This window comes from Leucopleurus acutus, assembly GCF_964270905.1.
Source record: "Leucopleurus acutus genome assembly, chromosome: 19".
Classification (NCBI taxonomy): domain Eukaryota; kingdom Metazoa; phylum Chordata; class Mammalia; order Artiodactyla; family Delphinidae; genus Leucopleurus; species Leucopleurus acutus.
The window spans coordinates 26922554-26950489 of NC_139161.1; the positions used below are offsets into that span (position 1 = coordinate 26922554).

At 46.1% G+C, this 27936-nt stretch overlaps 3 protein-coding genes across 11 annotated transcripts in view; all 3 read right to left on the bottom strand.

Moving 5' to 3' along the window:
• Window positions 1-265: 265 nt before the first annotated feature.
• Window positions 266-3816, bottom strand: MRM1 (mitochondrial rRNA methyltransferase 1). The gene is made up of 5 exons (XM_082861822.1): window positions 3121-3816; window positions 2826-2919; window positions 872-1004; window positions 650-769; window positions 266-445 (listed from the first exon to the last, which is right to left on the bottom strand). The coding sequence occupies exons 1-5, from the start codon at window positions 3681-3683 to the stop codon at window positions 300-302; spliced, it is 1056 nt and encodes a 351-aa protein (XP_082717948.1). The 5' UTR covers window positions 3684-3816; the 3' UTR covers window positions 266-299.
• A 1157-nt stretch (window positions 3817-4973) lies between these two features.
• Window positions 4974-12883, bottom strand: DHRS11 (dehydrogenase/reductase 11). 2 transcript variants are annotated; one of them, XM_082860357.1, is made up of 7 exons: window positions 12684-12883; window positions 9662-9871; window positions 7225-7319; window positions 6459-6588; window positions 5740-5832; window positions 5476-5541; window positions 4974-5351 (listed from the first exon to the last, which is right to left on the bottom strand). In XM_082860357.1, exons 1-7 carry the CDS (start codon window positions 12813-12815, stop codon window positions 5310-5312), a joined length of 768 nt encoding a protein of 255 aa, XP_082716483.1. In that variant the 5' UTR covers window positions 12816-12883; the 3' UTR covers window positions 4974-5309. The 2 variants fall into 2 exon arrangements, with proteins under 2 accessions (XP_082716483.1, XP_082716482.1); XM_082860356.1 differs by having other exon boundaries at window positions 4974-5541.
• A 2240-nt stretch (window positions 12884-15123) lies between these two features.
• The window catches only part of GGNBP2 (gametogenetin binding protein 2), a 31318-nt gene continuing 18505 nt past the window's right edge, over window positions 15124-27936 (bottom strand). For 4 of the 8 annotated variants that reach the window (XM_082861724.1, XM_082861725.1, XM_082861729.1 and 1 more), the window contains 8 exons: window positions 23303-23512; window positions 22094-22268; window positions 20751-20945; window positions 18625-18772; window positions 18144-18269; window positions 17913-18061; window positions 16794-17042; window positions 15124-15761 (listed from right to left, as the gene is read on the bottom strand). In XM_082861724.1, coding sequence (XP_082717850.1) covers window positions 15558-15761; window positions 16794-17042; window positions 17913-18061; window positions 18144-18269; window positions 18625-18772; window positions 20751-20945; window positions 22094-22268; window positions 23303-23512 — 1456 coding nt within the window. In that variant the 3' untranslated portion in view covers window positions 15124-15557. The remainder of the gene's footprint in view (window positions 15762-16793; window positions 17043-17912; window positions 18062-18143; window positions 18270-18624; window positions 18773-20750; window positions 20946-22093; window positions 22269-23302; window positions 23513-27936) is intronic. The other 4 variants (XM_082861726.1, XM_082861731.1, XM_082861728.1 and 1 more) reach the window with 3 other exon arrangements.

The window sequence follows — 27936 nt, forward strand, 5'->3', positions numbered from 1 at the left end:
CTGATGTCTGAACTTCCCCTTGACTTCCAGGCAGGGCCTGGAAAGAAAGAGACCCTCTGTCCCAGCACACCCTGGAAATTAACAAGCTGCCATCTCCAGCTGCAAGTCCAAAGCCAAAACGGGAAACTGAACTTCCTCTGGTCTCCACCACAAAGCTCCCAGCCCCGGGACAGCGGTTTCTAAACATGGGCCTGGGTGCACATACTCAGGCAAGAAGGCAAGCGTGTGGATGTGTGTGCCCCCACAGCACATACACACCTCGGACGGTCCAAGTCACCCCCGTCTTGCCTCTCCTCTTCTCATCCCGAGGACAGTCCTGGGTGCTGAGCCACTCTGGGCACTTCAGACGAGGCCGAGGGACCTTGGGGGCCTTGAAGAGGTTGCTCTCTCTTCCCTTCCACCGGGAAACCCGTCCTCTGGCTGCAAATGGAGTGAAGAAGAATTCCTGCACAGACAGAAGGACGACGATGGAGAAGAGGAGGGACCATGTGCCAGGCACTCCCTCACCCCATCCTCAAGAGGATGTAGGTATTTTCCTCATTTGGCACATAAAGCAACAGAGACACAGAAAGACTGAGAAACTTGTTTAGGATGAACCAGCTGTACATGTGTGATTAAAGGGAGAGAAGTAAGGGGAGGGGAGACTCACCTGCAGCCACGGAGACATTTAGAGATTCGAGTCCAGGAGGCAGCTGCCGGCCGGGCCGGATGCTAAGGAGAAGCTGGCAGGAGGCCTGCACCTCCCGGGACAGACCAGAGCCCTCGTTCCCTGCAGGGTACGGGGGCCAGAGTGTTAGGGAGGCCCCAGCTGTTCACACAGGCACTCAGAAAATGCACATCTGAGCACAGAAAAGCAGGGGCATCCACCTACCCAGCACTAGAAGAGTAGGCCGGTCCCAGAGGAACTCCAAGCAATTAGTGATGGGGATCTCAGAAGACAGGGAGATCTCAGGCCCCGGGCAGCCCACCGTGCCAGCCACGAGCCAGCCCTGCCGGGCTTTGGCCTGAAACAGGGAAGAAGATATCATGCTCTAGCTTACCAAACCTTCATTAGAGCCCCGGCCTTGCCCATATATTCATTCCCTCGCTGAGCCACTAGATTCAGTCAGTAGTTATTAAGCACCTAGAACGGGCAGGTTCTGTTCTAGGCACTCACATAAGGCAATGAACAAAACAGGCCCAAATCCCATCCTCGTAGAAGGGTGGTCAGGGAAGGCCTCACTGAAGTGACATTTGAATTTAGACCTGAAGGAGGTGAGGGAGCACCACGTAGACATCTGGGGGAGGAATATTCTAGGCAGAGATCAGTAAGTGCAAAGGCCCAGAGGCAGGTGCTTACCTGGCATGCATGAGGAACAGCAGAACAAGGTGGCCAGTGGAAAGGGAGCCACTGAGACAGGAGAGGAAACAAAGGGCCACGTGAGGTAGGACCTCAAAAGCCACTGGAAGGCCTTTGGCTTTTACTCTGAGAGATGCAAAGGCTTTGAAAGTTTTTTGAGCAGAGAACTAGTAACATGGTCTGACTTATGTCTCTACAGAATCACTCTGCCTATGTTGAGAGCCACTAGCAGAAACAAGCAGACCAGTTAGGTTTCTGCAATGATACAGGCTAGAGATGATGGTGGCTTGGACCAGAGTGGTAACAGTGGAGATGGTGAGAAATGGTGAGAATGTGGAAATAACATCAAGGTAAAAACAAAAGGATATGCCAACAGGTGGGACATGGTGAGAGTAGGAAGAATCAAGGAGGGTGCCAAGGTTTTGGGGTGTAAGCAACTGAAGGCATGGAGGAGTTGCCATCAATTGAGCTGGGTAAGTCTGCAAAAGGAACAGGAACAACATTTGGAAATCTTGTTTGAAATGACCATAAGACACAAAAAAAGAGCTGTTGAGCAGGCAACTACATATGTAAATCTGAGGTTCCGGAGCAAGATCCAGGAGGGATACAAGTTTGGGAGGCATTCGAATATACATGGCATTTAAAGCCATCAGATTGGATGCGGCCAACAAGAAATGAATATATACAGAAAAGAGATCCAAGGACTGTGACTTGGGAGCCCTGGGAGAGGATGGTCAGGGAAGCTGCTAAATACAGGGCAGTACTGCCCCCTTGTGTCCATCAAGGGAAGCACAGCTGAAGAAAAATGTGCATGGACCAGGAGAGGGGTTTTATTAATACTTAGGTTTGCCCCTTCCTTCTTAGGTATCGAAGTGGTGTTTTTGGTGGTGGTGGTGGTTTTGAGGGTTTCTTTTGTTGCTTTGTTTCTTCGCTTGTGGGAGGGACGAGGGGAAAGGCATAGACTAGTCCCTGTTCAGGTTGCCTTTCAAGCCGCGCCCCTCCTGGAGGAACCAGGAGCCATCTGTTCCTCACAGCTGAGCATTTACTGAATACCTGCTTACTGGGCAGTGAGGCACTGCGTAAACCCGCAGGAGGCGCAAAGATGTACGCCTCGTAAGGGAGTGCAGTAAAAGTCCCTAACATCGGATTCTGCTCCGTGCGTGTATGCTTTCCTTTTTTTTGGCCGCGCCGCGGGGCGTGTGGGATCTTAGATTCCGACCGCGGATGGAACCCGCCCCCCCTGAATTTGAAGCGCGGAGTCTTAACCACTGGACTGCCAGGGAAGTCCTACCATGTGTGGTTTTTAAAATTCCGGATCTTTCTCTTCCTAAAGGGATTTAGAAGGATGTAGGAAGCGATACCGACACGCCCTCTTCTCTCCCTTTCGTCCATCAGCTGCTAGCTGGGGGCCCTTGGAGAGACTTAACTTGGCTCATTTCTTCTCCTTTACTGACACCCCGCCTCCCCTCCTTCTCCGCGCCATTACCTGTAAAAAACCGGCCAGGTCATCAGTGGAGAACACGTCCATCACCTCCATAGCCCCGGCGCTGGCCTTGCTGACTACAGGACTGAGCGGGCAGCTGCAAGGTTTCCCCATGCCACCGTATGAGGCTGGGTGATCTCAAGCCCGGTGCCGTGCCCTCCCCCCAGCCCCCAAGAGTTAGGGGTGAGAATTTTGGCGTTGGGGAGGCCTGGCTGAGGGACCAGCCAAGGGTCAAGGTGCTTAGGAACTCGGCTGCGACTCCAAATTGGGGCACACGGGGAATAAGGGGAGGCCATGCCTGTTTCTCCGACTGGTGATGACTTTATCCACTCCGAGAAAGTGAGCGGAGCGCAGCACGGCCCCAAGATTCCGGGGATCCTGTAGCCCCTCGAGGACGAGCCACAGCTGCTGGGGGTCGTCTCCTGGCCGAGCCTCCCCGGCCTCAGCCCAGGGCCGGGGCCGCAGCGGGCTCACTTCCATGCAGACGCCCTGGTGGACCTGGTAGCGGCACAGGACGTCCAGCTTCCGCCGACTGGGCCGCAGAACCGGGATGTCCCGCGCCTCGGCCGCGCGCAGCAGCTCGGCCCGCTCCCCGTGCAGCCTGGACCTACCGGCCTGGAGCAGGAGCCGGGCCACGCGGCGGCGGGCGGCCCGCAGAGCCAGGAGACACGGGGACAAGCCAAACAGAAGCTCCAGCCCCCCGGCCGGCCGCGGAGTCGGCGCCAGGTCATCCAGGAGCAGGCGGCTTAGCTCCTCCCCGCCAGGCCGCTCCCCACGCCCCGACGCTTGGGAGAAAGGACGCGTGACGAGGCGACCGCAGCAATGCCAGGTCGCGCCCCCGACGGCCGAGAGCAGTGCCATGGTCGATGCCCCAGCTGCGTCCTCAGGAGTGGTCAACCCCGCCGGGGCCCGCTGTCAGGCCCCGAAAGCGGGTGAAGGGGACCCGAAGGCTGCTCCCGGCCCACCCCCTCAGATACAGGAAAGGCCAGGATTCCCAGTCGTGTGCTGGCCAGAACCCGGCCGCGGAACCTAGACAGGCCCCTCCCGGCCCCGACGTGAGCCACTCTGCTTCCGCGTTCGGACGGCCCCGCCCCCGGCCTGGAGCCGCACGGCGCATGCCCACAGCGCCCTCTGCAGGGCCGGCTGAGCGACGACTACCGCTCAGTCACTGGCCCGAGGGGTGCTCGCCGGGGAGCTGACCCTACTGTGGGCTGCGTTCTGCACCCTTCAAGGTCCCAGGAGGCTGGAGGACCTCACTTACCCTGGTACCAGCAAAGGACACTTTAAGGGGATGTACTGGCTTTCCTATTCAACCTGGTTAGTCGTGGTGACTCCCTCCCCACATCCGGTCCTCCACCGGGCGCTGGTGACTTTCCTCAGAAGATTCTCCCACATCCAGCCCCTCCTCTACACCTCCATTGCCTGTCAAACCATCGGCACCAGTCAGCAGGACCCCACCAATAACTTGCTGTGCCATGGTGCTGATTCTCTAAGTGACAGCTCTGTGCCTGACCTGCACCTGCTGACAAACCAACCGATGCCCTTGGCCCACAGGTAATGGCCAGACTCCTTGCTCAGCACTCAGGCCTCCGGGGGATCCAGGCAAGGAGCTACCTTTTCAACCCCACCTCACTCCTGCACTAAGTTCTGTGCTGTTCCCACAACACCGCATGCTCTTCCGGGCCTCCCCGCCTTGCAAGCCCTGTTGTCTTCTTTTCTGGCAGGCAAACTCCTACCCATTTTCAAGACCCAGCTCAAAGGTAATCCACACTCCAGGAGTGATGCCCCCAATCCATCCACCTTCCCACTCTCCTGGAAGAAACTCTGAGACACAACCATTCCTGATCACAGCAAGGGGGAAGACCTGAAAGACACTTCTGAAGCCAAGGCAGGTTTTCGTAGTTTTTCTTTTTTAATGATCACAGTGAAACCCACATGGGAGGCAGGCCCTGGTACTCTGCTGCCATAGGGTGGAGTGAGGACCCCACCGGGGGCTGAGAAGCCACAGTGGGGCTGGAGAACTGGGACGGGGAATAGATGGGGTGGGGGGTGGGATGCAGGGAAAGGAGGAAGCCCAGAGCCCCGAAATCCATTCAGATGGAAGGTGAGGGCTTCCCTCTGCCGCCTCATCCTGAAGGGACGGGGGTGGGGTGCAAGAAGATAGGGGAAAGCCCACTTTTGGCCACAGCCCCTTTCCCAGGTCAAAGGGAAGAGACCAAGGACAGCAAACAAAGGCCAAGGAGCCCAAGAAGGAGACCAAGAATGAATCAGTAGGGAAAACAAACACCTCCTCTCCCCTGCCCATTTTTCAAATTCGGTGGAAACAATTTGACAAGATTATATGAAATCTCAAACAAGTTTTCTAGCCCCTGCTGGGGGTGGGGAAAGGAAGTGGAATCCAAGGGTCCAGAAATCAACACCCCAAATCCAGAGGCAGGTGCCAAGCCTTGAGGGGCAGGGAGGGAAGGAGGAGCTCCCCACAGGAAACTAGGTCACCTGCTCCGTGGGCCTCATCTGGATGTCTCCGATCTGCAGAAGGCACAAGGCTTGAGGCAGCCAGGACCCTCTCCCCACCCCCTTAAAGCCTCCCTGCTCTTCGCCTCTGGGGACGGTCGGGCTCCTCTGGGGGATGGACATCCAAGGCCAGACTCACCTGGACATGTGGCGGGGTGCTGAGGACATAGATGACAGCCTTGGCCACATCCTCAGGTTTGAGACACTGAGAGCACCAGGGGAAAGGGGTGAGATGAGGGCAGGATGGATCCAAGTCCCCTCCCACCACTGAGGTCCTCTCCAGCACCGCCATTCCCATCCCCAACCTGCAGGAGGGGCGACAGGCTGGCTAGAACGGCGAGGTCTAAAGGCCAGGGTTCCCTCTGCCTTCATTTAGGAAGTGAATGGCTTCACTGGGCCCCACCTTCATGTGTTCATAGGTGGCAGCTGCCTTCTCAGGGTCCTTGTCATGGAGTTTGAAGGCGAATTGTGTCTCCACCACTCCTGGAGAGATGCACTGGACCAACAGAGACAGCCTGCTCAGGAGCTGAGCCCCAGGCCTTGGGGAGGTTGCAGAGAAAGGATGGAAGCCAAAGGGCCCCAGCTTCACAGTGATGGCTGCCCGATGTCCAGCAGCCACCTCCTCCCTCCAAAGCTGCCACTGGGGATTATCAGAATGATTCCTACCAGCTACAGAGCCATTACTATAAGCCAGGTCAGTTTTACAAAGTGGTGTCCCTTAAAACCTCAAAACCTGAGAGGTATTATCATCTCCACTTTACAGATGAGAAGACTGAGGTTTGGGGAGGTTGAGCGAGTCACCCAAGGTCATACAGCCTTCAAGGGAAGAGCCCAGAGTCCCCCTTTCCAGCCGTGGTTTCCCACAATCCCTTGCTTTCCCTCAGTCTCACCCCACCATGTTCCCTTCAGGTCACCCGCCTCCCACCTCAAAGTCTGAGAAATGCGGGAACTCGGGTACTCAGCAGGGCCATGCAAGTAGCCGCAGAGCCCAGTAGATGTGGGCCCAGTACAGACCCGGGAGCTCTAAGCAGTACAGCCAGGACATGGGCCCCCGGGCCGCGAGTGTGTGGAGTGAGCGGGCCTGTGCCTCTCAACCCCCACCAGGACCAGGCCACCCCTCACCGTGGCTCGGATGTGGGTCTGGGCCTCCCGAAGCTCTTGCCTCAGCCCCTCTGTCAGCGCAGTGACGGCATACTTGGTAGCACTGTAGAAATGGGCCACGGACTGGGGTGGCACTTGGTGGCCAGACATGCTGGGTGGAAGGAAGGAAGGGGAAAGGAGAGAGTGAAGCAGTGCCCCCTGCTGTACCAGCCAACCCCACCCCCTGGACGCCTTCTAAGCGGGACCTCCAGAGGCCATCCTCAGGGCCACTGGCCCAGCTCCTGTAATTCAAGCAGCATCTGTGAGCCCCACTCTTCCTAGAAGTCCTCCCTACGCCGACCACAGCATTCACTCTCCAGTCCACGCAGGTTGTCAGAACGCTCTCGATTTCATCTGTGTGTTCTCTGATGTGGTTCTATTGGGAGATCTGTGGGACAGAGGCCACGTCTCCGGGGACTCCCCAGTGACACAGACTGTGCAGTCTTTGTGCCACAAGGTGAGGTTCATGCTGCGGCCTGAGCAATGGAGAACCTCAGTCCCAGGAGAGCCCCCAGGCTTCAGCTGCAAAGGGGCTGAGCTACCCCTTCCAGCCTACTAGGGGCTGGCATTTGACACATACTAGTCTTCCCCTCACCACAGTCGTGCCATTTGGATATTAACTGGGTGTTAAATCCCTGTTCTACCACCCAGGAAACTGAGGTCCAAGAGGTCAAATGAGCCGCAGCAGATCACCCAGCTTGGAGGGTGCGTGGTGATCTGAACTCTAGCCCTCGGCCACCGGCCTCACCTGTTGATGTTAATGATGTGCCCGTCATCCACCTTCCGCTCCCTCATGGACTGGTAGGCTTCCCGTGTGCAGATGCTGAGGGCCAGCACGTTCACCTGCAGGCCAGAGGGGCAATGGGTTGTCTCCAGCTTGGGCCCATCTGAGCAGGTGATGGAGCCACAGAGCACCCTGCGGTTGGGGGGGCAGGTGGCATCCAAAACAGAGTCCACATCCTACCAGAGACCAATGAAGGGGACAGGGCACCTGGCTTTAGGTTCCTCCCCCTCAAGTCACCAGCCCCAGCTGACAGCAGAGGAAGCACCTCTCCCTGGACGATGCCCCCCAAACGCACCCACGACCCAGGAACCCTCCCTGTCTTGGCCGTCTCCTGTGCAAACAGCAGGACCTCTACCTTAGGGAATCATCTTTCTTCTCCAAGTGCCCTACTCTTCACTGGCTCGCCTCTCTCCTAAACAGCCTAAAATCCATCCAAAAAAGACTTTAAAAACCTCTCTCCTCAGGACAGATCTTAGCCTCTCCCCACCTTACCCACTAGTCTCTGTGCCTTTCCTGTCCCTCCCCTGAGACTACAGTGGAGAGGAGAAGGCCTGATCCTCCTTCATTCCACGCCTTCCTTTAACCTCTGTTCCATCTGTAAGACTAGACACAGAGACTCTTCAGAGCGTGGGGTAACTTGTCACAGGATGGCAAGGGACGTCCCAAGGGCATGGGGGCTTCCTGCCTTCCTTGGCCCCCTCCCACTCCTGCTCCTCTGGCAGAGGTGACCCCAGATCCCCGCCCTTCCTGGAGCAGAGGCCTGAAGAAGTGTCGCTGCTCTAAACCTGCTGCCCAGCCCCACCCCTTTAGCCTCACCCACGAGGACAAGCTGCGATAAAGCTTTCAGCAGCTCTTCGCTCTCTCCTCTGGGGAAGAGAGGAGACCAGCCGGGAGATTAGATGTTTCTCTTTATCGGGTGTCAGAGCCAGGCATCAGGACAAATACTTCGGTGTAAACCTGCCCCAGCATTCACGGCAGGACATAAGAGGTTTCCAGCCCTGCTTCTGGTCCTCTTAACAATGTGGGTTTCTGGGGCAGAGAACTGAGCTCCTGAGGACAGATGGATGGAGTAAGAGAAACAGATCCCCTTGGGCCAGGGGAGTGGATTCTCCTAGGTACAGGGGTCAGGGGTTCCCTGTGTGTTCAATGATGTGGTTCTATTGGGAGATGCCTCATAAGACGATCCTAAGAGAATTACATAGTGTTCAAGCTGAAAGGGGTCTCAGGGATTTAATATATGTGCCTCGCTTTACAGATGGGTAAGCTGAGGCCCAGGTTTAAAGACTCCCTTACTGCAGGTGACGACCGCAACTCGGATCTCCCAGAAGGCTCTCTGAGGGCAAAGAGAGAGAGCCTTTATTTATTGTTTCAACTTCCATTGCATATTTCTGGGCCCAAGCCCCTGTTAGGTGCTAAATCTATTGTGAGCACATGTGAAAAGGATTGTGAGGGGAAAGAAGCATCCCATTTACACAACGCTTTCGACGTCTCGGAATATTTTCTTACCCCAATATCGCCTCACAATACAGTCTAGAAGTTGAAAACCCACGTCCTGAAGGCTGTGTTTGGTCCACACATGGTTTTGAAACATTTTAAAATTCACTTCCAATATGTATTGGAAGGTTTCATATATTCAAAAATTACCTGTGGAGCGTTTGCAGGCTGAGGCTATGACAGAGAGTACAATAGACAAAACTCCTCGCCCTCCTGGAGCTGAGGTTTGGGTGAATGGGTGGGGTGAGGTTCCACATGAAAATCTAGGTCCCCTCTGCTCTCAGAGAAGTCACAGGATCTGCCCGCACTGCCCAGACTGCAGCGCAGCCACCCCCAGACATCCATGTGCTTTCCCATATGACCCGCCTCCCTCCTTTATGGACCTACCCAGCCCCAGGGGACACTGGAGTTTGTGACCCCGGATATTGATGGTCTAGGTGTGTTTCATCCCAATTAAATGTGACAAGACTGAAGCTCAGACAGCGTAACTACCTGCCTGAAGCCACATAGTTACTGGCAGGGCTGAGTGAGATCATCATCTTCTTCATCTCCTGTCTCTCGGTTCCTTTTCTTCCCATAAGACCATGGTCCCAAGCACTCAGCACAGTGCTGACACTTGGGGACGTTCATCCCCTATCCATATCTCTTCCAATAGAAAGAAATCAGCCTAGACTTTAAGAACTGCCCCCAGGGGCTCAAAGGAAAGAAGAATGAAAAAGATATGGCCATTCATCCACTCTCTCTCCTTCAGGGGAGGAGAAGCAGGGGAGAGTGCCCCAGGTAGGAAACTGAAGGCCCCTCTCAGTAGATGTCTATCCCCAGCAGCCCCCTGGCTCCTGGCTCCCCGCTCTTCTCCCAGCCTCTCCCCCATCCCTGTCATCCCCAGCCACAGGTCTGCAGCCCTTACATTGAACATGTCCTTCCAACCGCTGGTGCTGCCTGAGAGCAGGGTGTCAGGCCGGGCCAAGCCAGCGTTGTTGATACAGATGTCCACACCACTGTGCTGAGAGCGGACCGCCGAGAACATGGAGAGGATGTCCTCCTCATTTGACAGGTCACATCTGTAGGGCATCAAAGTCCCGGGGTAGCCTGCACTCTTACATTCGGCAGCCAGCTCCTATGAAACCCAACAGGGGTCTAACTGAGGTGAGCCGCTCACTCCACGCCTCCCCACCCGGAGATAACCTCCCACCGGTGTCACTGCTCACAGAACTCTCGCCTTTGGTGGCCAACTTGCAGCCACAGAGATGTTGGGACTGCCCATCCCCAAAGCGTGTCCCCTTTGGTCAAAGTCCCGGGGGTGGGGGGTGGTGAGAGCACTCCCTGAGGGAGGGAGGGGAGGCTGAGACCATCCATGGAGGAACCTGAGGGATAAACTCGAGTCTTCAGGTCTAAAAGGGGAGAAGGGCTGAGGCTGTGTGTCAGGGAAGGGGCCCAGGGATCCTGGGAATGGAGTGATATCTCTTTTCTGACTCTCTCCCGATAGGAACACACCTCCACTCATAGGGGAGATGCAAGCCTCCCCTATGTCCCTCTCCGGACTCAACCCCCTGCTGCTTCTGCCAGTGCCAAGAGTCACTGAGCTGGTTACACCAGGGCCTCGATTCTCTTCTCTCCCATCACTCCATCCAGTCCCTCCCAGAAGGGCTTATATCTAAACTATCGCCCTCCCTCCACAAACTGCAGCCAGTTGGCTCAGAGTCCTCACACGTACTTTTCAGTTGAGCCCAACTGCCAGTCTCCCCTCATTCCGTCTATAGAAAGGGTCAGGAAGTCGGGACGGATTCTTTCTCTCTGACCCACGGTGCACCACCCTCCACCCCAAAGTTTCTCTGGATACCATGAGCCAATCCAGGTGGCAGGTGACATTGGGTACCCCTGTGCATTGCCAGGGTCCTCAAGACACTGAGGATCCCTGAGAGAGAAAGATCTGAGAAAGACGGGCCATTGAGAGATGGCTATGAGGGAAGCTGCCATTCAGAATCAGGAAGAATCAGGAAGAAAACAAGCTGTGTGGTAGCCTTGGAGGCCAGTGACCGGGCACCCGAGCCTCGTGAAGGTGACTATGTACATGTGTGAGAGGGAGAGGGTTGGCGGGTGCAGGGTGCCCTAGAGGAAGGCCGGCTTGGCCAGCCGCCCTGGAACACCTTCCTTCCCCCAGACCAAGCTGAGAGTAAAGGGTCGGGTCAGGTGACATAGGAAATTCTTTTCTGCTTTAACTTGCCAAGAGCTTAAGAGGTACAGTCCTCAGGGACCCAGAAGTCCCCTTTCACCTGATTTCACCTACTCAAGACCACCTCACGAAATAGGGCTTCTCACTGTAGGAGGCCAGAGCTCAAATTTTGTTTTAGTATCGATGAATGAGTGAATCAACCAATCCATAGAAGCAGACCGTGGCCAAAGAAGCCTGGAATTCTCCCCTCCGCTGGCATTCAACTTCTCCCTTCCTCCTCCGGACTCAAAGCCCTGCAGGAAAGCCAGAATGGAGGGACTCCCTGTCACTGCCTTCTATGCTCTACCTGTCCTCATCTATCCTCAAAAATGACCCGAAATCATGTCAGTCCCGTCACAGCAGAACCATTCTTCCCTCATTAAAGGAGATACCCTGGGGCTGAGTGATCAGCCTGGGGATCTCCTTTGGGCTCAGGAACCCCTTTCCTGGCTGGTTTGGGGTCGGGAAGTGGTAGGAAGAGAAGGCAAGAGTGGCTTTAGAATTAGGGAATCAAGTGGTCTAATCCCTGGTCTGATCCTCTAGGCTCCAAAGTGCGGGCTGGGCCCTGAGCGCCTCAGGAAAGGAGAAAGGGAGGGGCAGAGTGGGGCAACAGTATAGCCAGGTGACCTTGGGACTATCTAGGAGGCTATAAAGTGCACCTTTGGTCAGCAGCAGGGCGGCGGGGTGGGGGTGGGGAACCGGGGGGAACCGTCCTCCTTCCGGTACACCTTCCCGCTCTGCCCCCACCCAAGGCCTCCTCACCCTCTCCCAGCCCAGGGACTTCAAGCAAGGGTGGAGAGAAAGCTAAGCACTAGCCCAATCCCTGAGAGGGGTCTTGCCAGGGGCAAATCCAAAGTGATCCTATGATGGAAATTGCTTGTATTCTTCCTCCCTGCTCCAACATAGCCAACTTCATTTCAGTTTTCTCTGAGCTCTTATCGCTCACAACTCTTGGGGCTCCCAACCCATGTTAAGACAAAAAACAGGAGGTTCAGTTCCACAATGCTTTGTCCCCCAGGGCTCACATGTTCAATGCCCCATTTCACCTAGTCAGTCCCACCTGGGACAGTGAGATTGCAGAAAGGTCTACCTATATATCCCATTTGTTCCTTATGTCCATCGGGTAGGGGCTAACCCTCACATTTCGGGGGAAGATGGAGCTGAGCCTCTTCGGAAAAGTTCCACTCCCACCCCAACCCCACTCGCAGTCCTGGGTGAAAATGATCATGATCAAAACCTGCTCACTTTGCTTGGCTTTGCGGGCTAGGTCTGGGGACCAGAGGAAGCAATCCAGTAGCCAACTTAGCCACTGAGGCGGGAAAGCTTTCTTTCCTTCTCCCTGGCTTAGCCCCTGATCTCTGGCTTCTCCTTCCTCAGCCAACCCGGGCATGCAGGTCGGAGAGAAGGAGAAAGATGCCAGTGAGTCAGAGATTTGGTATACTGGAGTAGAGGCTGTCAGGAAAAAAGGCTCCTTAAAAGACTGGACTTTGAAAAGCGAAGGTGGAGTCCTGCCCTGAGGGGTCCAAAAGCACCTAGGTCCCCTCCACCTAGGCATCCGTCTCTCTTGCCCCTGAGCCTGCTGCAAGTGACCCTGGGGTGGCGGGCAAGTGAGGGCAGCGTGACAGCTTGGCTCCGACCACTCCCCATCCCCCACCTGGACCCTAGCGCGGCCTAAACGACGCCACCCAGAGCGACCCTTTCCCCAGCAGGGCCTTACCTCGATGTTGCTCACGGTGCGGGCACAACCCACCACCTTCAGTCCCTGCTGGACCAGGGCTCGGGCCACAGCCGCGCCGACGCCCCCCGAGGCTCCCGTCACCAGTGCCAGCCGGTCACGCCACCGCTCCATGCCGGCCCTGGCCAGGGTCCCGAGCCACCCGCCCACCTCTCTTGGGGAGCCGAGCACTTGGATCGCAGAGCTCCGCCCCGGGTCGTAGGGACCCGGCCACTCTCTTGTCACCACCGCGGCAACCACCCCCGACCTGCCCCAGTAACAGCTGCGCCTGGACCTGCCTCCACTCTGGCCTGCCTCCGCCCCCGGCTCCACCCTCCGCTGCTCCGCAGTTGCCAGAGGACCAACAGCGGCCTGGCCACCCCGCCCCCTGCGCGTGCATTGAGGGCACGACCCCGCCCCCTCCGGCCCCGCCCAGTCTGCGCCGGGAGGAAACCGCTCTTCGCGGGACAGGGCGGGAGGGTGCTGGGAGCTCGCGGTCCTGCTTTCCTGGTGAGCTCCTACCCTCCGGGGAGGAAAACGAAGTTTCGCGGGGGCTTGCACGAGGCCCGAGAACGCACGTACTCCTGCCTCCTGCTCGGTCTGCCTTCCCTGTTCCTGACCCCTAAGGCCAGGAAGAGAAATTAAGGGCACTTAAGGTGACTCCAACGCCTTCCTAAACCAGCCGGTGGCTGATGGGAAGGATTCAGCTCAGAAAGGGCTGAGTGTCTCAGCCATAAACGCTGGGTGACCTTGGGAGGGGCTTTCAACCCTACCTGACCCCTTGGCCTTACTAACCAAGGAGAACTGATGGTTAAAAATGCAAAGACCCCCAAGTACACGGGTATTGGGGGGGTTGTGTCCCTAATGGCCTACAGTCTACGACTTTCCTAAGCCTTCCCACTCCCATTGGAGCAAATGTATCACTGTGTATGTAAGAGATTAAAGCAATAGCTAACATTTATTGAGCGCTTACTGTGTGACAGGCACTTTTATAAGCACTTTAAATATATTAATATGCCCAAGAGCCATATGAGACAGTACCTATTAACACTTTCATTCTATAGACTATACTGAGACAAATGTGAAGCCTGGCTTGGATGGCAAGCAGTCCAGTATTAGGCCAGGGGATGTGCTCCTAAACTGCCTTCACTCCACTCTCCTTTGTCTCTTCTTAGGTTGTTGGTTCTGTCCAAAGTAGAACTCACTTTTCTGACCACTAAGGATATTCCATCAAAGCATGAAAACTGCTTCACTTCTGCATTCTTTATATAGCCATCCTTCCAAAGAGAAAACATCTCTGCATAACTACTGGAATCCTGCTACTGCAAGCAATGGAATAATCAGTGAACGTGGCTGGTTTATTCATTCAACAAGCACTCCTGTGTTTGGCCCCAGAGGCAAAGATTAAAACAAAATAAAACCAGCCCTTGCTTAATTTAGGGATCTCAAGAGAACCTGACTGCGACAGGGTGGTGGAGAGGGGTATGGGCTCAGAGCCAAGGGCTGTGGGAGACCCTTAGTCATTTTTTATGGATTCCAGGATGAAAGCAAACAAGAGTCAGAAAGAAATGACTCACTTTATCTGCCCCAATCCCTATACAACACTTTGATTTGAAAAGACAACTCAGGGGTGGATCAAAAAAATGCCACCAACTACAAAAGTTAAATCTCACTAAGCTTCTGCTGTTGCCCATTTGAAATCTGATTAGTAGTCTGATTAAGTGGTAGAAAGCCTATAAAATTCACTCCATCCCCACCGCACAGAGGTATTGGCCGTCCCACTATTTGTCTGCTGCCCACCAAGTATCAACCTGTAGACACAAAACTCTAAGCACATGAGTTTACTGAATTATTGACTCAACCTTTTAAATGGCAGCCAAATGCTACTCCTAGGGGAATCTCTCCTCCTTTAGTACTCACAGACAGCTTGTGAAAGCAGTAAACTGTAATGCCACAGTGACCTTATTGTTGGAAACCAGATAAGGAACAGGCACTTATACAGACTGCAGTGTGGTTAGCCCTCAGTGCTCTCAGTTCTCTACATGCTGAGTAATTACTTATCAGCAAACCTTTGGTTGAAATTCTGCCAAGTTTTGTTCTCATTCTTCTAGTTCAATATGAACCTCTGAATTTAAGGTGCTTTGTGTTATGTATCAAGGAACTTTATTAATAACAGCAATTAAAAGTCTCATGAGGAAGTAAGATGCTAGCCAGTATTTAAAGGTATCGCAGCAAACTTATTCTTTCAAAGCAGAAGCCTGGAAACTGCTTTTCTCGGTTGTCAACTCTGATGAAGGGAAGATTTTGTCTTCAGCAATCTGTCTCTCTCTCCTCATTTGCTCCTCATCCTCTCTAACATCAACACTGGCCAAGTACCAAGACCACAGGTGGCAAATTAAAATACTGCCACACATTAAGCAGAAACATGTACACCAAATTTTACTATGCGTATTAATAAATATTCTTTATTTTAAATTTTGCACATTGCGCTTTAACATTACATCCAAACATTTCGCAAGTGGATGTCTACTTTGTAAAACCATATATTCAGCTCATTGTCATTTCTGTACAGAAGTATAAGTACAACATTACTTTTTGCCACTAAGTTGCTTTTTAGTAAGTCTCACAGGAAGAGAAACATTTAATGAAAAGGGATGGCTTAAATCATACGGCAGGCCTGCGCAGCCACACAACTAAAGACACAAGCCTGAAGAAAGAACAAACTAAGGAGGTTACCTCCACCGTCTCCCAAAACAAGAAAGAATCACATTGATTTAAGATAAAATTTTGCCATAAGTCACTAAGAGTTTTTTTTGAAAGAGAAGGCGCAGTAGTCATCTTGAGTGTTTCATTGAAAGACAGAGCTATTTTATTTATTTAATTTGCTCCAGCTGTTGTCAACCAACCACTACAAATGGGGCTCTTGTGATCATTTAAGCGGCAGTATTTATTAAATTTCTCCTTCAGATGCTGTCGGTATTGTTCTCTATTGCTGTAGAAAGACTGGTTATTAGCCATAAATGACTGTATTTCATCTTGTGAGATAAAGATTTCCTCATCTGAAGTACATTCAGACTCATCCTGCAAATTAAAGCAGTAGTTAAGACTATGACTTAAATTAAGAATGCAAAAGCTATGGTGATGGAGGACAGAGAAAAATTAAAGCAGTCTAACCTTTAGTTTAATTGGAATGTTTACAGGATAAGCATAATGTCATTCTGTCTTAGAAAGTACTAAGTAAGAATAAAAGGCAACTCAACTTGGTTTAAAACTCTGGATCTGTAATTTGTCTTAGAAGCCTACAAGCAGACTCCCAACACACTTCAGCCTTCAAAAGTGATTAGGGATGGTTACAAATAGCTACCAAACTTTAAATAACCTGACTTATCTCTGGCTGGTTCTATGTTGAAACTTTTATCTCTACACATTAAGTAAAATATAACGTTTTTTAAACTTATGAAATACATAGCATCACCATTAAACTTTACAACCATATAAAAAAGAAAAAACCTAATATTCTAAAGGATTTGGTTCCCTTGGGATCCCATAATGACTACAGAAAAGATACCACCCTTCTCCTTCTTTGCCCCTCCTCCAAGTCCCACACAAACTATGCACTGGGTCACTTGCAATCAGGTATAATTCATCTGAAGTATCAAGAATTGGAGTCAGTAATAAAAGATTTTCCAGGTTCAGTTATATGCTTTTATCCTACATGACACCTAAAGGAAGAAACCTAGAAAGTGGGCTCTAGTTCAGATTCTATATTCTTTCCTGGTCTGGAAGGGTAGCTACCATAAATTGCCACTCAGAAAGGCAGTCTGCTTATAATAACCCTCGTCAAGGAGTCAGACTCCCGGACATAATGCTAACTCTATCCCCGTCTCCCAAGTAATCTTTTCTACCTCTGAGACAAAGGAAGACGAGGAAATGTGCTCCAGAGTAGTTAAGTGGTAGAGCCGGAATGAAGTCACCAAAAAATAATAAAATACTGCCCTTAACTGCTTAAAAGCCTCCTCCCATTCCCAACGTTAAACCCTCAAATACGTTCCCTCCCACATCTACCCCGTGAACAATCAGTTATCCACAAAAAGATAATCATGGCTTACTTACAAGGAGTTCAACTAAGCTCTTGGCACCTTTTCCGGAATCAGGACCAAACGACGTTTCTGTATGTTCTGCAAACTGTGGTACATTTTTCCTATGCTCAAACCAAGGCAGTGGCTGCCCACCCTTTTCAGAGGTACAACAGCTTTCAGGATGTGTATCTTTGGTCTTGTCACGGTGAAACACTGTGTGCACGGTATTTCCTGAGGCCTCTCGATTACCTGGATCTGTAATACAGCTTCCAAGCTTTTGGATCTGAAACCACAGCAAAAGGACTTCTCAGGTAAAAAGGCAGGGAATAATAGCAATTACTATTTTTTAAAGAAAAAAAATACCCTGAGAGTGTGTTAAGATTTTAGCAGGAATACTGAATAACAGCAACAGCTGGCAGTTACCAGGCATTTACTGCACACCAAACACTATGGTAACCCACCAATATAATTTCACTTCATCTTCACAGAACCTAATCTGACAGGGACTATTATCTACATTTCACAGATGGGAAAACAGATCAAGCAAACTGCTCAAGATTACAGAGCTAAGGGGCTTCCCTGATGGCGCAGTGGTTAAGAATCCGCCTGCCAGTGCAGGGACACGGGTTTGAGCCCTGGTCCGGGAAGATCCCACATGCCACGGGGCAACTAAGACCGTGTGCCACAACTACTGAGCCTGCGCTCTAGAGCCCGTGAACCACAGCTACTGAAGCCCACGCACGCAGACCCCGTGGTCAGCAACAAAGAGAAGCCACCACAATGAGAAGCCCGCGCAGTGCAACAAGGAGTAGCCCCCGCTCACCACAACTAGAGAAAGCCCGCGCATAGCAACGAAGAGCCAATGCAGCCAAAAATCAATCAATCAATCAATCTATTTTAAAAAAAAGATTACAGAGCTAAAAGATTAAAAACTATTATGAAAAGAATGAATTGGATTTATGACCCACATCAACTGTTGGACAAATGACCACATCAGACATACACATGCATATAAATTCACAAGATGAGCAACCAATGGAACTACATAAGTACTCATTCTTAAAAAAAAAAAAAAATCCTGGCAGCTAAGCTGCACACTTGCCACTCCAAGGAAAAGAACAAAGGTTTAAGGATTCCAGGTTATGACACTTACATGTTCATCACATTTCAACATCTTGCTTTTCTTTTTCTTCTTTTTATTTTTTCCTTTGGTGGTGTTCTCTTCAGAATTTGCCCAACATTCAACACAACTATCGCCATCATCCTCTTTATCTTCACAGTGATGAACACAGGAGTCATCACCTGCAGAAATCAATAATCTCTTATTTGGGTGTTTAAATCAGCCATGTAGCAGAAATAATTGGGAGGCTTAATCTGAACCTACCGTGTTCATCATGATTACAAATGCCTTCAGTGCAGGCAACGTCCGAACCCTCCCGAGAACCAGTTTCACTCCCTTCCATGCTAGATGAATATCCACAATCACTACCATTACAGTGTGGCGATAAGCCTGAGTATAAATCAAGTGAGAGTTACAATTAACATGCCAATAAATATATTAAGACAAAGAATGAACCAACTGGGGACCACAGAAAAATTTCAAAATTGATGGCTTACTGAAAGTAAAAAGTGCATTAAATAATGAAAATATGATTGGAGCTTTACAATTTTTGATTTTGTTATTATTTAACAAATCAAACACCATAAAGAAAAAGGAAAGACTAAGTGTCTGACTAAGTTTTATGATATTCTTAGGGCTGTAAAGCAGTTCCTAAGTTCTAGGTTACAGGATCTCTAAAAGCTCTTATACTAAAAAAAAAAAAAAAAAAGAATAAAGAGTTAATTTTTTAAAACTATTTACTTACCTTTCTTTATTTTAGGAGACCCCAAAAGACTGCCACTGCTAGGACAGGTACATGATGTATTTTCATTGGTAACAATTACTTCTACACAACTATTACCATCTTCAGTGCTGCCACAGGCTTTGCAGCTGTTTTCTATGAAGTCTGTTTCCTTTAAGGATCAATATTAAGAGATAGTAAAAAGCTTTACCTCCATAATGGCTATATTTTAATTTTCTTAACCTAAGATAGGAGTTACAAGGTTAAAAATTGAAAAAAATTATTCTCATGAAAAATCACTAATTCATTTCAAGACCAAGAACCAACAAAAGTAAGTTAAGACTTAATGGTATCAGGGAAGTCTAGGAGAGCTATTCTCAAAGTGCAGTCTGCTAACCCCAGGTCAAAACCATTCCCTAGGTCAAAACCATTTTCATCATAACACTGAGATGTGATTTGCCTTTTTCATTGTCTTGACACTTACACTGATAATATAAAAGCAATGGTGGGAAAAGTTTCTTTAGCACAAACCAAGGCAGAGGCAACCAAGTATGTACTAACAGTCACCGTATTCTTCACTTGTCAAGCACTCTCATCAGGAAATAAATAGATAAAACGATATTTCACTTATGAATGTCGTTGATGAAGCAGTAAAAATGCGAATTTTATTAAATATGAACTCATGGCGTAGAGGTCTTTTTATTACTCTGTGATAAATGGGAAGAATGCTTAAAGCACTTTTGATGCATACCAATGTATAATACTTGTCTCAAGTAAAAGTACTTGTGCAACTGTTTAAGTTGCAAGCTAAACTAGCTGCTTTTTCCTGGAACATCAATTTCACTTGAAAGAAAGAATAAGAGACAAATTATGGTTATTCAGACTTGGATATTTAAAAGACATTTTCTCAAAAATGAATGAAATCAGCCTATCTCTTCAAGGAAAAAAATGGACAGTCAATGATAAAATTCAAACTTTCAAACTACAATCAGAATTTTGAAAACTTGCATACACAAGCACAATGAGCTTGAAGCTTCCCAATACTTAAAAGACCTTTCTGATCAGATGAGTAGTGGTTTTAAGATGATTATATGATATTATATAATGAATGTCAATATCTGGAAAGATCTGCATAACTCAGTGAACCATTATCTTTCAAATGACCAATGCATGATGTTACAGAATAATGCATAAATAAAATCTATTCAAAGTGCCAAGACAGACCAATGGGTTTTAATTTAAAAGTATGAAAAGGTCACTGATAAGGTGTCATGTTCCACATTGCAACTAATCTTTAAGAAACTACCACCTGTCAAGTTATAATGCCAAAGAAGAATATCCACAACTATCTGAAAAGGTTTATATTAAAATACTCCTCCCTTTTCCTACTATATATATCTGGGTGAAATCAGACTTTCTTCACATGCTATAACCAAGCAACATATGCTAACAGACTGAGTGAGAATTTACCTGATTCCTTTTAAGCCAAATATTAAAGAGATTTACAAAAACATAAATTAATGCCACCCTTCTCAATTTTTTCTAGTTATTTTAAAAAAAATGTTCATTTTAACATATAGTGGGCTTATTATTTTTAAAAGAATAATAAATAACTTTAAATTTGTCCATTTTAATTTCTAATACACTAAATGCTGATAAGTATAACCCACATAAACAAAAGCTCACTGGGCTCCCCAATTTTTAACAATGCAAAGAAGGGAATTCCCTGGCGGTCCAGTGGTTGGGACTCCACACTTCCAATGCAGGGGGCATGGGTTCGATCCCTGGTAGGGGAATTAGGATCCCGCATGCTGCGTGGCACGCCCAAAAAAACAAAAACAAAACAAAACAGAAAAATGCAAAGGCGTCCTGAGACTGAAAGTTGAGAACTGCTCTAGGTCATGCATGGAGTTAACTTTTCACATTTGGACTATGATCTAGCAGAATACTAAGGTCATGTAATAAGTTAACTAGCCAACATTGTCTCTAGAAAACAAACAAACGACATTAAAGATTTTGGTTTATACAGATTAGAGTAAGAAAAAAGCCAATAAAGAAGCCAAAGGAGCCACATTCTGGGAAAGCACAGTAAAAGTGCTAAAATCTAGAAATAAGCTATATATTTATGAGTCAATATCAAGAAATACTACCTTCTCTTGGCTTACTTCCTTTTCATCTGCTGTTTGTAAGGGAGTAGGAATATCACATACACATTTATTTTTTCGTCTATTCTTCCGTTTTTGGCGTTTCTTTTCTTGCTTGAGTTCTCTTACTCGTTCCTCCTCTGAAAATTCTTCACAAAGTTGTTCCAATCGACTGATACCCTGTACTTTTTCCACAGTCATCTATTATAAAACAAAGCTGAGACTGAATACTGGCCCAAACTTCCCTTTATTTTCCATGGAAATTCTCACTTGTTAATTTTAAATGATATCACACACATAGAAACTGGTATTTCATGCTGCAATTTTGTCAGGTTAGTTTTCTCATTGTATGAAGAAATGGATGAATATTTACTTTGCTGTGTCTTGTCAGGCAGTCCCCACAAAGAATTTTAAATTTTAATACCTTAAATGATGACAGTCTTAAAATCTATTCAGTAAATGAATATACAACTAATTCCTACCGGAAAGGTAGACTTACACATACTCCAGTTTCAAACCAGAAATATTCTAGTTTCAAATTTCAGAATTTTAACACAGCAAAGTAAATATTCATCTATTTCTTCATACAATGAGAAGACTAACCTGATTAAATGATCTAGTTTCTGAAGACACAAACATTCAAAGAGAAAAGGAATAAGAAATCTGTTCAGCAAAAACTAGCACAAACCTCCTCAGACTCCCCAGAACAGTGTTTAAAGTTCATGGATGGGCTTTTGAAAAAGGGTTTATAGCTTTCGTACCATTTTCAAAAAGGACTGGTGACCAGTTAAAGAGTTACAACCATGCCCTAGAATATAACAAAATATTCACTAGCCAAAACTTTATGTTCTACAGAGTATAACTGAAAATAATGTTACCAAATGACAAACATGAAACCCAATACCAGCATTATAAAGAGCCTTCAGTGTGCTTCTAAAAAGTAGCTCTTATATCATGGCATTCAGACACCATTTACTCCATATGATTGGAAAGAAGCAGGCAAACTGGGACTCATTAAATGTTTCTAATTTTGATGCTTATTTTTGGGTTGCTTTTAACTTGTCAACAGTTATGTTTCATAGCAGCTTCTCATTAAATAATCATCAATTTCAGTTTTCTACTTTCAGAATGTCTAAAAATCAAGGCTGGCAGAGGAACAGGATTAAAAAACAAAGAAAAAAAATCCATAAACAACTTCTAAATTTCAGTTCCCCAGCAAACTCCTCTCCTAACCCCCCAAAAGCCATGACCAGTAGATCACAGCTAAGGCAAGGTAAGAGTGGTGATTAAGATTCAGTCCAATAACTTAACTAAGCAATCTGGACACTGAAGCAGTCCACTGTTCTTACCTCAAAACTCTTGCGTAAAGCATCAACACCAAGATAGAAAAGCATCTGCCACGTCTGCTCTTCTGCCCGTAGTTTTTGCCAGATTCGATGCAGTCTTTCATAAAGATGAATTCCCAAGCAGGTCAGAACTTCTTCTTGAGCTATATCTATTGTCTTAGCATGCCTTTCTCTTCTCCTATAAAGGAGAATAAATCACACATATTTCCTAATACCCTTAAGCTGAAACAGTAAAAGATGGATAACACCTGTGCAAGTTCAAGTTTTAAACACAGTCTGCATGCCTAGTAACAAACTAATAACAAGACAGTTATACATTCAAACTCAATGTATATATAAATACACGAGCACACATATATAAAACCAATGAGAAATACACATGCAGGTAGAACTCAGCCTTAACATTGCTAAACATAAGGTAATTCAGGAACTGGCCCTAAAGAGATGTTTTCCGGAGCACAGAGAAGTCATCATATGTTAAGTGTCCAGCTCAAGTAGGCATGACAGTTCACCTTCCAATTACCGCAAATGCCTGTTTGGTTTTTGTTCTTTTTTTTGAGGAGAAAGACAATACCACCAAAGTGATTCAATCATGGGCAAAAGCCCTCTAGGCCAGTCTTCAGTAGAAGTGTTCATGAACTTCAGTGATAAAAGGAGTGTTTGTATTCTGAATGCCTAGCAGAAAGTAGGCACTCAAATGAGAGCTGATACACAAAACACAAGGGGAGGTGGGTTCAATTTATTGTGAATAACTTTTTTGATTTTCTTTTTACAACAAAGCCAGAGATAAAATTTCAGCTTCCTATATAATTTAGTAATAATATACACAGTTCATGAATTACATTCAATGAAGTATTTCTTAACCCCCTGCTGCAAAGATCTCACTTCCTATGCAAAAACCATCATTATAAACAAAATTTAAACATGGAAACGCATGGATGGAGGGGGAAAAAAATCCCTTCTAATCATTTTCAAGTGAAAATGATAAGCTATAATAATGAAAGCCAAAAAAAGCCTGCCTACTTCAAGCAACAAGGAGAAGACAACTGATCGACATTTTCTCCCTGTTTTTACTCAGTCAACTAAATGCATATTTTAAAGAAAGCAAAATCTTTACAGGCACACTTTAATTTATACATGTATCATATGTACTGAGGCAGAAGGATAAAATGAAGCAAAGCGCTAGATAGCCCATTCTAGCAAATTACATACTCATACCCTCCTGCGAACTCTGGCTCAGCACGACCCAAAAGATGTGCAATGAAGTCTGTCTCACAGCAAACATGTATGTGTCGCTCATGTGGACAGCACCGCAAGCCTTCATAAAGTGCAGCACAGTAGCCCTTCTCTTTGCTGCAATCAAGTTCACCAATAAGGATATTGTATGCTCGGAGGACTTTATTTTTGCAATCAGTGCAAAACCTGTTGAAAAGAAAAACCTCAAAATTAAGAACTGGCTGTGTAATTATTTCATGAGGTATATGACAGTGTACTAGACAATGACACTCCCCTCCCATATAGAGCATTAAAAAAAGCCTCCATACACACATGGAAAACATACACATATAAGGTAAATACACATTTAGGAATTACATGGGTATAGCTAGATCTCCATTTGCAAATGCTTTTTAAACTAGAGAAACACATGGGCCTAAAAGAATGAGGCAGATAAATACCTGTTAGTGCATAAAATACATGGCCAGAAAATATTAGTTGCCAAGGACTAGCTTATCTTCACTTCAAGAGCTATTTGTGCAGGTCAGAAAATAAAACAACAGAGGCTACCAACCAATGACTCTAGGATCCCTCTCCTTTCAGCCCCTGAAGATAGTTGGTATCTTCAGCCAGTACACCTTGATTCAAATTTTTACATTTTAATACATCACCAGCTAAGTATGTGGGGTGGGAAGGGCAAGAAGAATGGGAAAGTGGTACATGTAATTTTTACTTTACTGGTAATTTCCAAAATGTCAAATTCTTTCCTCCAAAAGAAAATGCATGTTTCTCAACACTCAGTCATAATATAGACAACATATATGTAGAAATGTGGTTTAAACTTGACTGTACAAAATGTGGTAAAAGTACAGAAGAGCATGTGAATGTAGAAGGATGTAGAAAAGTTTTCTTTTAGAAACCATTTTTTTTTAAATACAACTTTATAAACAATTGAAAATAACTCACAAATAATAGAATTAGGACTACGACCGAGCAATTTACAGAGAAGTAACTTAAGGTGGTGGGCAATATATTCCACTATAAAGAGCATCAATAGTAATCAAAGAAATGCAAATAAAATCAACAGTAACATATCATATACATATAATTCACTATTCAATCAGAAAGAAAAAAGAATAAAGCCTGGTTTCTTTATTTTTGAATTCCTGAAATAAGGAAGAATTCGGTCTGGCGAAAAAGGCAGGCTCACAATATTCATAACTCTGAGAAGATCAGCTGTGGTGGAATGAGGAAATTTTGCTCTCTTTGATTTAGATTCATCTACCCACATGAGCTTATCTATTCCCATAGCTTCAGTCAACATGTCTGACTCTCGACTCTACAGCTCTGCTCAAGTCTCTGTCCTTGCCTGAGGACCAGACCCATATAGAAAAAATGGGCAGCAACACAGATGTCCAAAAGGCAACACATTAAATTTGTTGTCCAAACCCAAGGGCAACACGGTTCCCTTCTTATGTTCCCTTCCATCTGTGTTAAGAAATCACCATTCAATATGGGGATATATGTATACATATAGCTGATTAACTTTGTTATAAAGCAGAAACTAACACACCATTGTAAAGCAATTATACTCCAATAAAGATGTTAAAAAATAAATAAATAAATAAAATAAAATGCAATACAAAAAAAAGAAATCACCATTCACACAGTCACCCAGGATGAAACCTCAATTAATTCCAACTCCTCCTTAGGTCCTGCTTTTAGGGGTGGAGCCAATTAGTATCAATTCTTTCTAAAATTCCCTTGAAGGTCAATTCTTTTCAATTGCCTAGACAGTTTTTAAAAATGCTTAACAGGTTTCCCTGCTTCCACTCTTACTAGCTCTAATGCATCTCTCATACCAAAATAATTTTTTTAAACAAATCTCATTACCTCAATCTCAGCTTAAAAAACTCCCCACTGTTTATGAATAAAGTTCAAACCCATTAAGGCCTTCAATGACTTCTCTTACCCAATCTACTATTTCCAGCCTTATGTCCCAAGATTCACCTCTCCCTTCATGGTCCCTCTACTCTACCCCGCCCCCCTATACACACCAGATATATAATGGACTTTTTTTTTTTTTTAATTGAAGTACAGTTGACTTACAATGTTGTGTTAGCTTCTGGTGTACAGCAAAGTGATTCAGATATATAAATATATATATTCTTTTCGATTATGGTTTATTACAGAATATTGAATATTGTTCCCTGTGCTAGACAGTAGGACCTTGTTTATCTATTTTATATATAGTAGTTTGTATCTGCTAATCCCAAACTCCTAATTTATCCCTCCTCTATTCCCTTCACCCTTCGGTAACCATAAATTTGTCTACGTCTGTGAGCCTGTTTCTGTTCTGTAAATGTTTCACTGTATCATATTTTAGATTCCACATACAAGTGATATCATATGGTATTTGTCTTTCTGATTTACTTCACTTAGTATGATAATCTCTAGGTCCATCCATGTTGCTGCAAATGGCATTATTTCATTCTTTTTTATGACTGAGTAGTAGTCCACTGTGTGCGTGCATGCGTGTGTGGGTGTGTGTGCATGCACGCACACAGGAAAGTTGAATTCTAGTTATGGGAATTGCAGAAGGCTTCCTTAAGGATGGACGTGAAATGAAATGAATATATGTTAAAACAGAAGCTCTAAGCCCATTTTGTGAACAGAGGCAATAATGTTGACAAGTAAAGTTAAATCATTATGTTTCACTAATGCTTAAAAAACAGACACAGAAATATACAAAAATTAACCCAAAATGGGTTAAAGACCTAAACATTAAGACCTGAAACTATAAAAGCCCTAGAAGAAAACATAATAATGGAATAGATGATGATTTCTTGGATATGGCATCAAAAGCACAGGGAACAAAAGAAAAAATAGACAAATGAGACTATATCAAACTTAAAAACTTCTGTGTAGCAAAGGACACAATGAATAGAGTGAAGGACAACCTATGGAATGGAGAAAATATTTACAAACCATATACTGGATAAGGGGTTAACATCCAGAATAAATAAAGAACTCTTACAACTCAATAACAAAACAAACAAAAAAAGAACCTGATTAAAAAATGGACAAAGGACATGAATAGACATTTCTCCAAAGAAGATATACAAATAACTAATAAGCATATGACAAAATGCTCAACATCACTAATCATCAGGGAAATGCAAATCAAAATCACACAATATCACCTCAAACCCACTGTATGGCCACTATCAAAAAATTAGAAAATAGCAAGTGTTGGCAAGGATCTGGAGAAACTGGAACCCTTGCACACTGTTGATGGGATTGTAAAATGGTGCTGCCAGCATGGCAAATATTATATTGGGTTGGCCAAAAAGTTCGTTTGGGTTTTTCCGTGACATTGTACAGAAAAACCAGAATGAACCTTTTGGCCAATCCAATAGTATAGCATTTCTTCAAAAAATTAAACACAGAGCTATCATATAATCGAGCAATCCTAGTTCTGGGAATATATACAAAAGAATTAAAAACAGGATCTCGAAGAGCTTTTTGCACACACTCATGTTCACTGCAGCATTGTTCACAATAGCCAAGATGTGGGAACAACCTAAATGTCCACTGACAGGTGAATGTGGTGTATATATACAATGGAACATTATTCATCCTCAAAAAGAAGAAAATTCTGTCATCTGTTACAACGTGGATGAACCTTATGGACATTATGCTAAGTGAAATAAGTCAGACACAAAAAGACAAATACTGCATGATTCCACTCACGTGAGTTTTATAAAGTAACAAAAAAACAGAATGGTGGCTTGCAGTGGGTGAGGGGAGGGGTAAATGAGGAGTTATTGTTCAATGGATGTGGTATAGCTTCAGTCATGCTACATGAAAAAATTCTAGAGATCCACTGTACAACAATGAGCAAACAGTTAACAATACTGTACTGAACACTTAAAAACTGTTAAGAGGGCAATATAAGTTATGTTTTTTTATCACAATTAAAAAAAATCTTCCCCTTGGTGGGAGAAATGGTCACGGACACAGAAATAAAAATACTTCCGCGTTTTCAAGCTATAATGTAAGTTTAGATTTTTGAGTAAATAAATGGTTAAATGTCATACAGTACCAATAATGAAACTTGAAATATTTTCCCCATATCTTACTGCTTTAAATCCTCAGTCTAATATGTTTGTATGTAATCATAAGTAACATAAGTAAACAGCAATTTAAAAATTTATATGTAAGCCACAAGAATGAAAGTGATTTTTCCTGTTTTCAAAAGTAACCTTGCACACAAATTTAAAAAACATTTTCTTAATTCAGAGGTTTCAGTTTCCTAACACCTCATTTCTAATAATGTACTATCATAAAATTTAACTGGCTAAATAGTGTTATAAAATCTTTATTATAAAGTGCTCAGAAAAGTCCCCTAAATATAGTAGAAGTGCCAAGAAGGTCCATTATTCAGACGTTTAGAAATCATTTTCAACTGACTGTAACTCAAAAACTCAACCTGTACCTAAAACAACTAGATACACAAGATTAACAAGGACTTGCAAATCTGGCATGCAAAGGTTCACTGATGCGCTTACTGTGTGCCAGATACTGTTCTAAGTAAGTCTTATTATGTATCATCAATCCTCACGACAAAT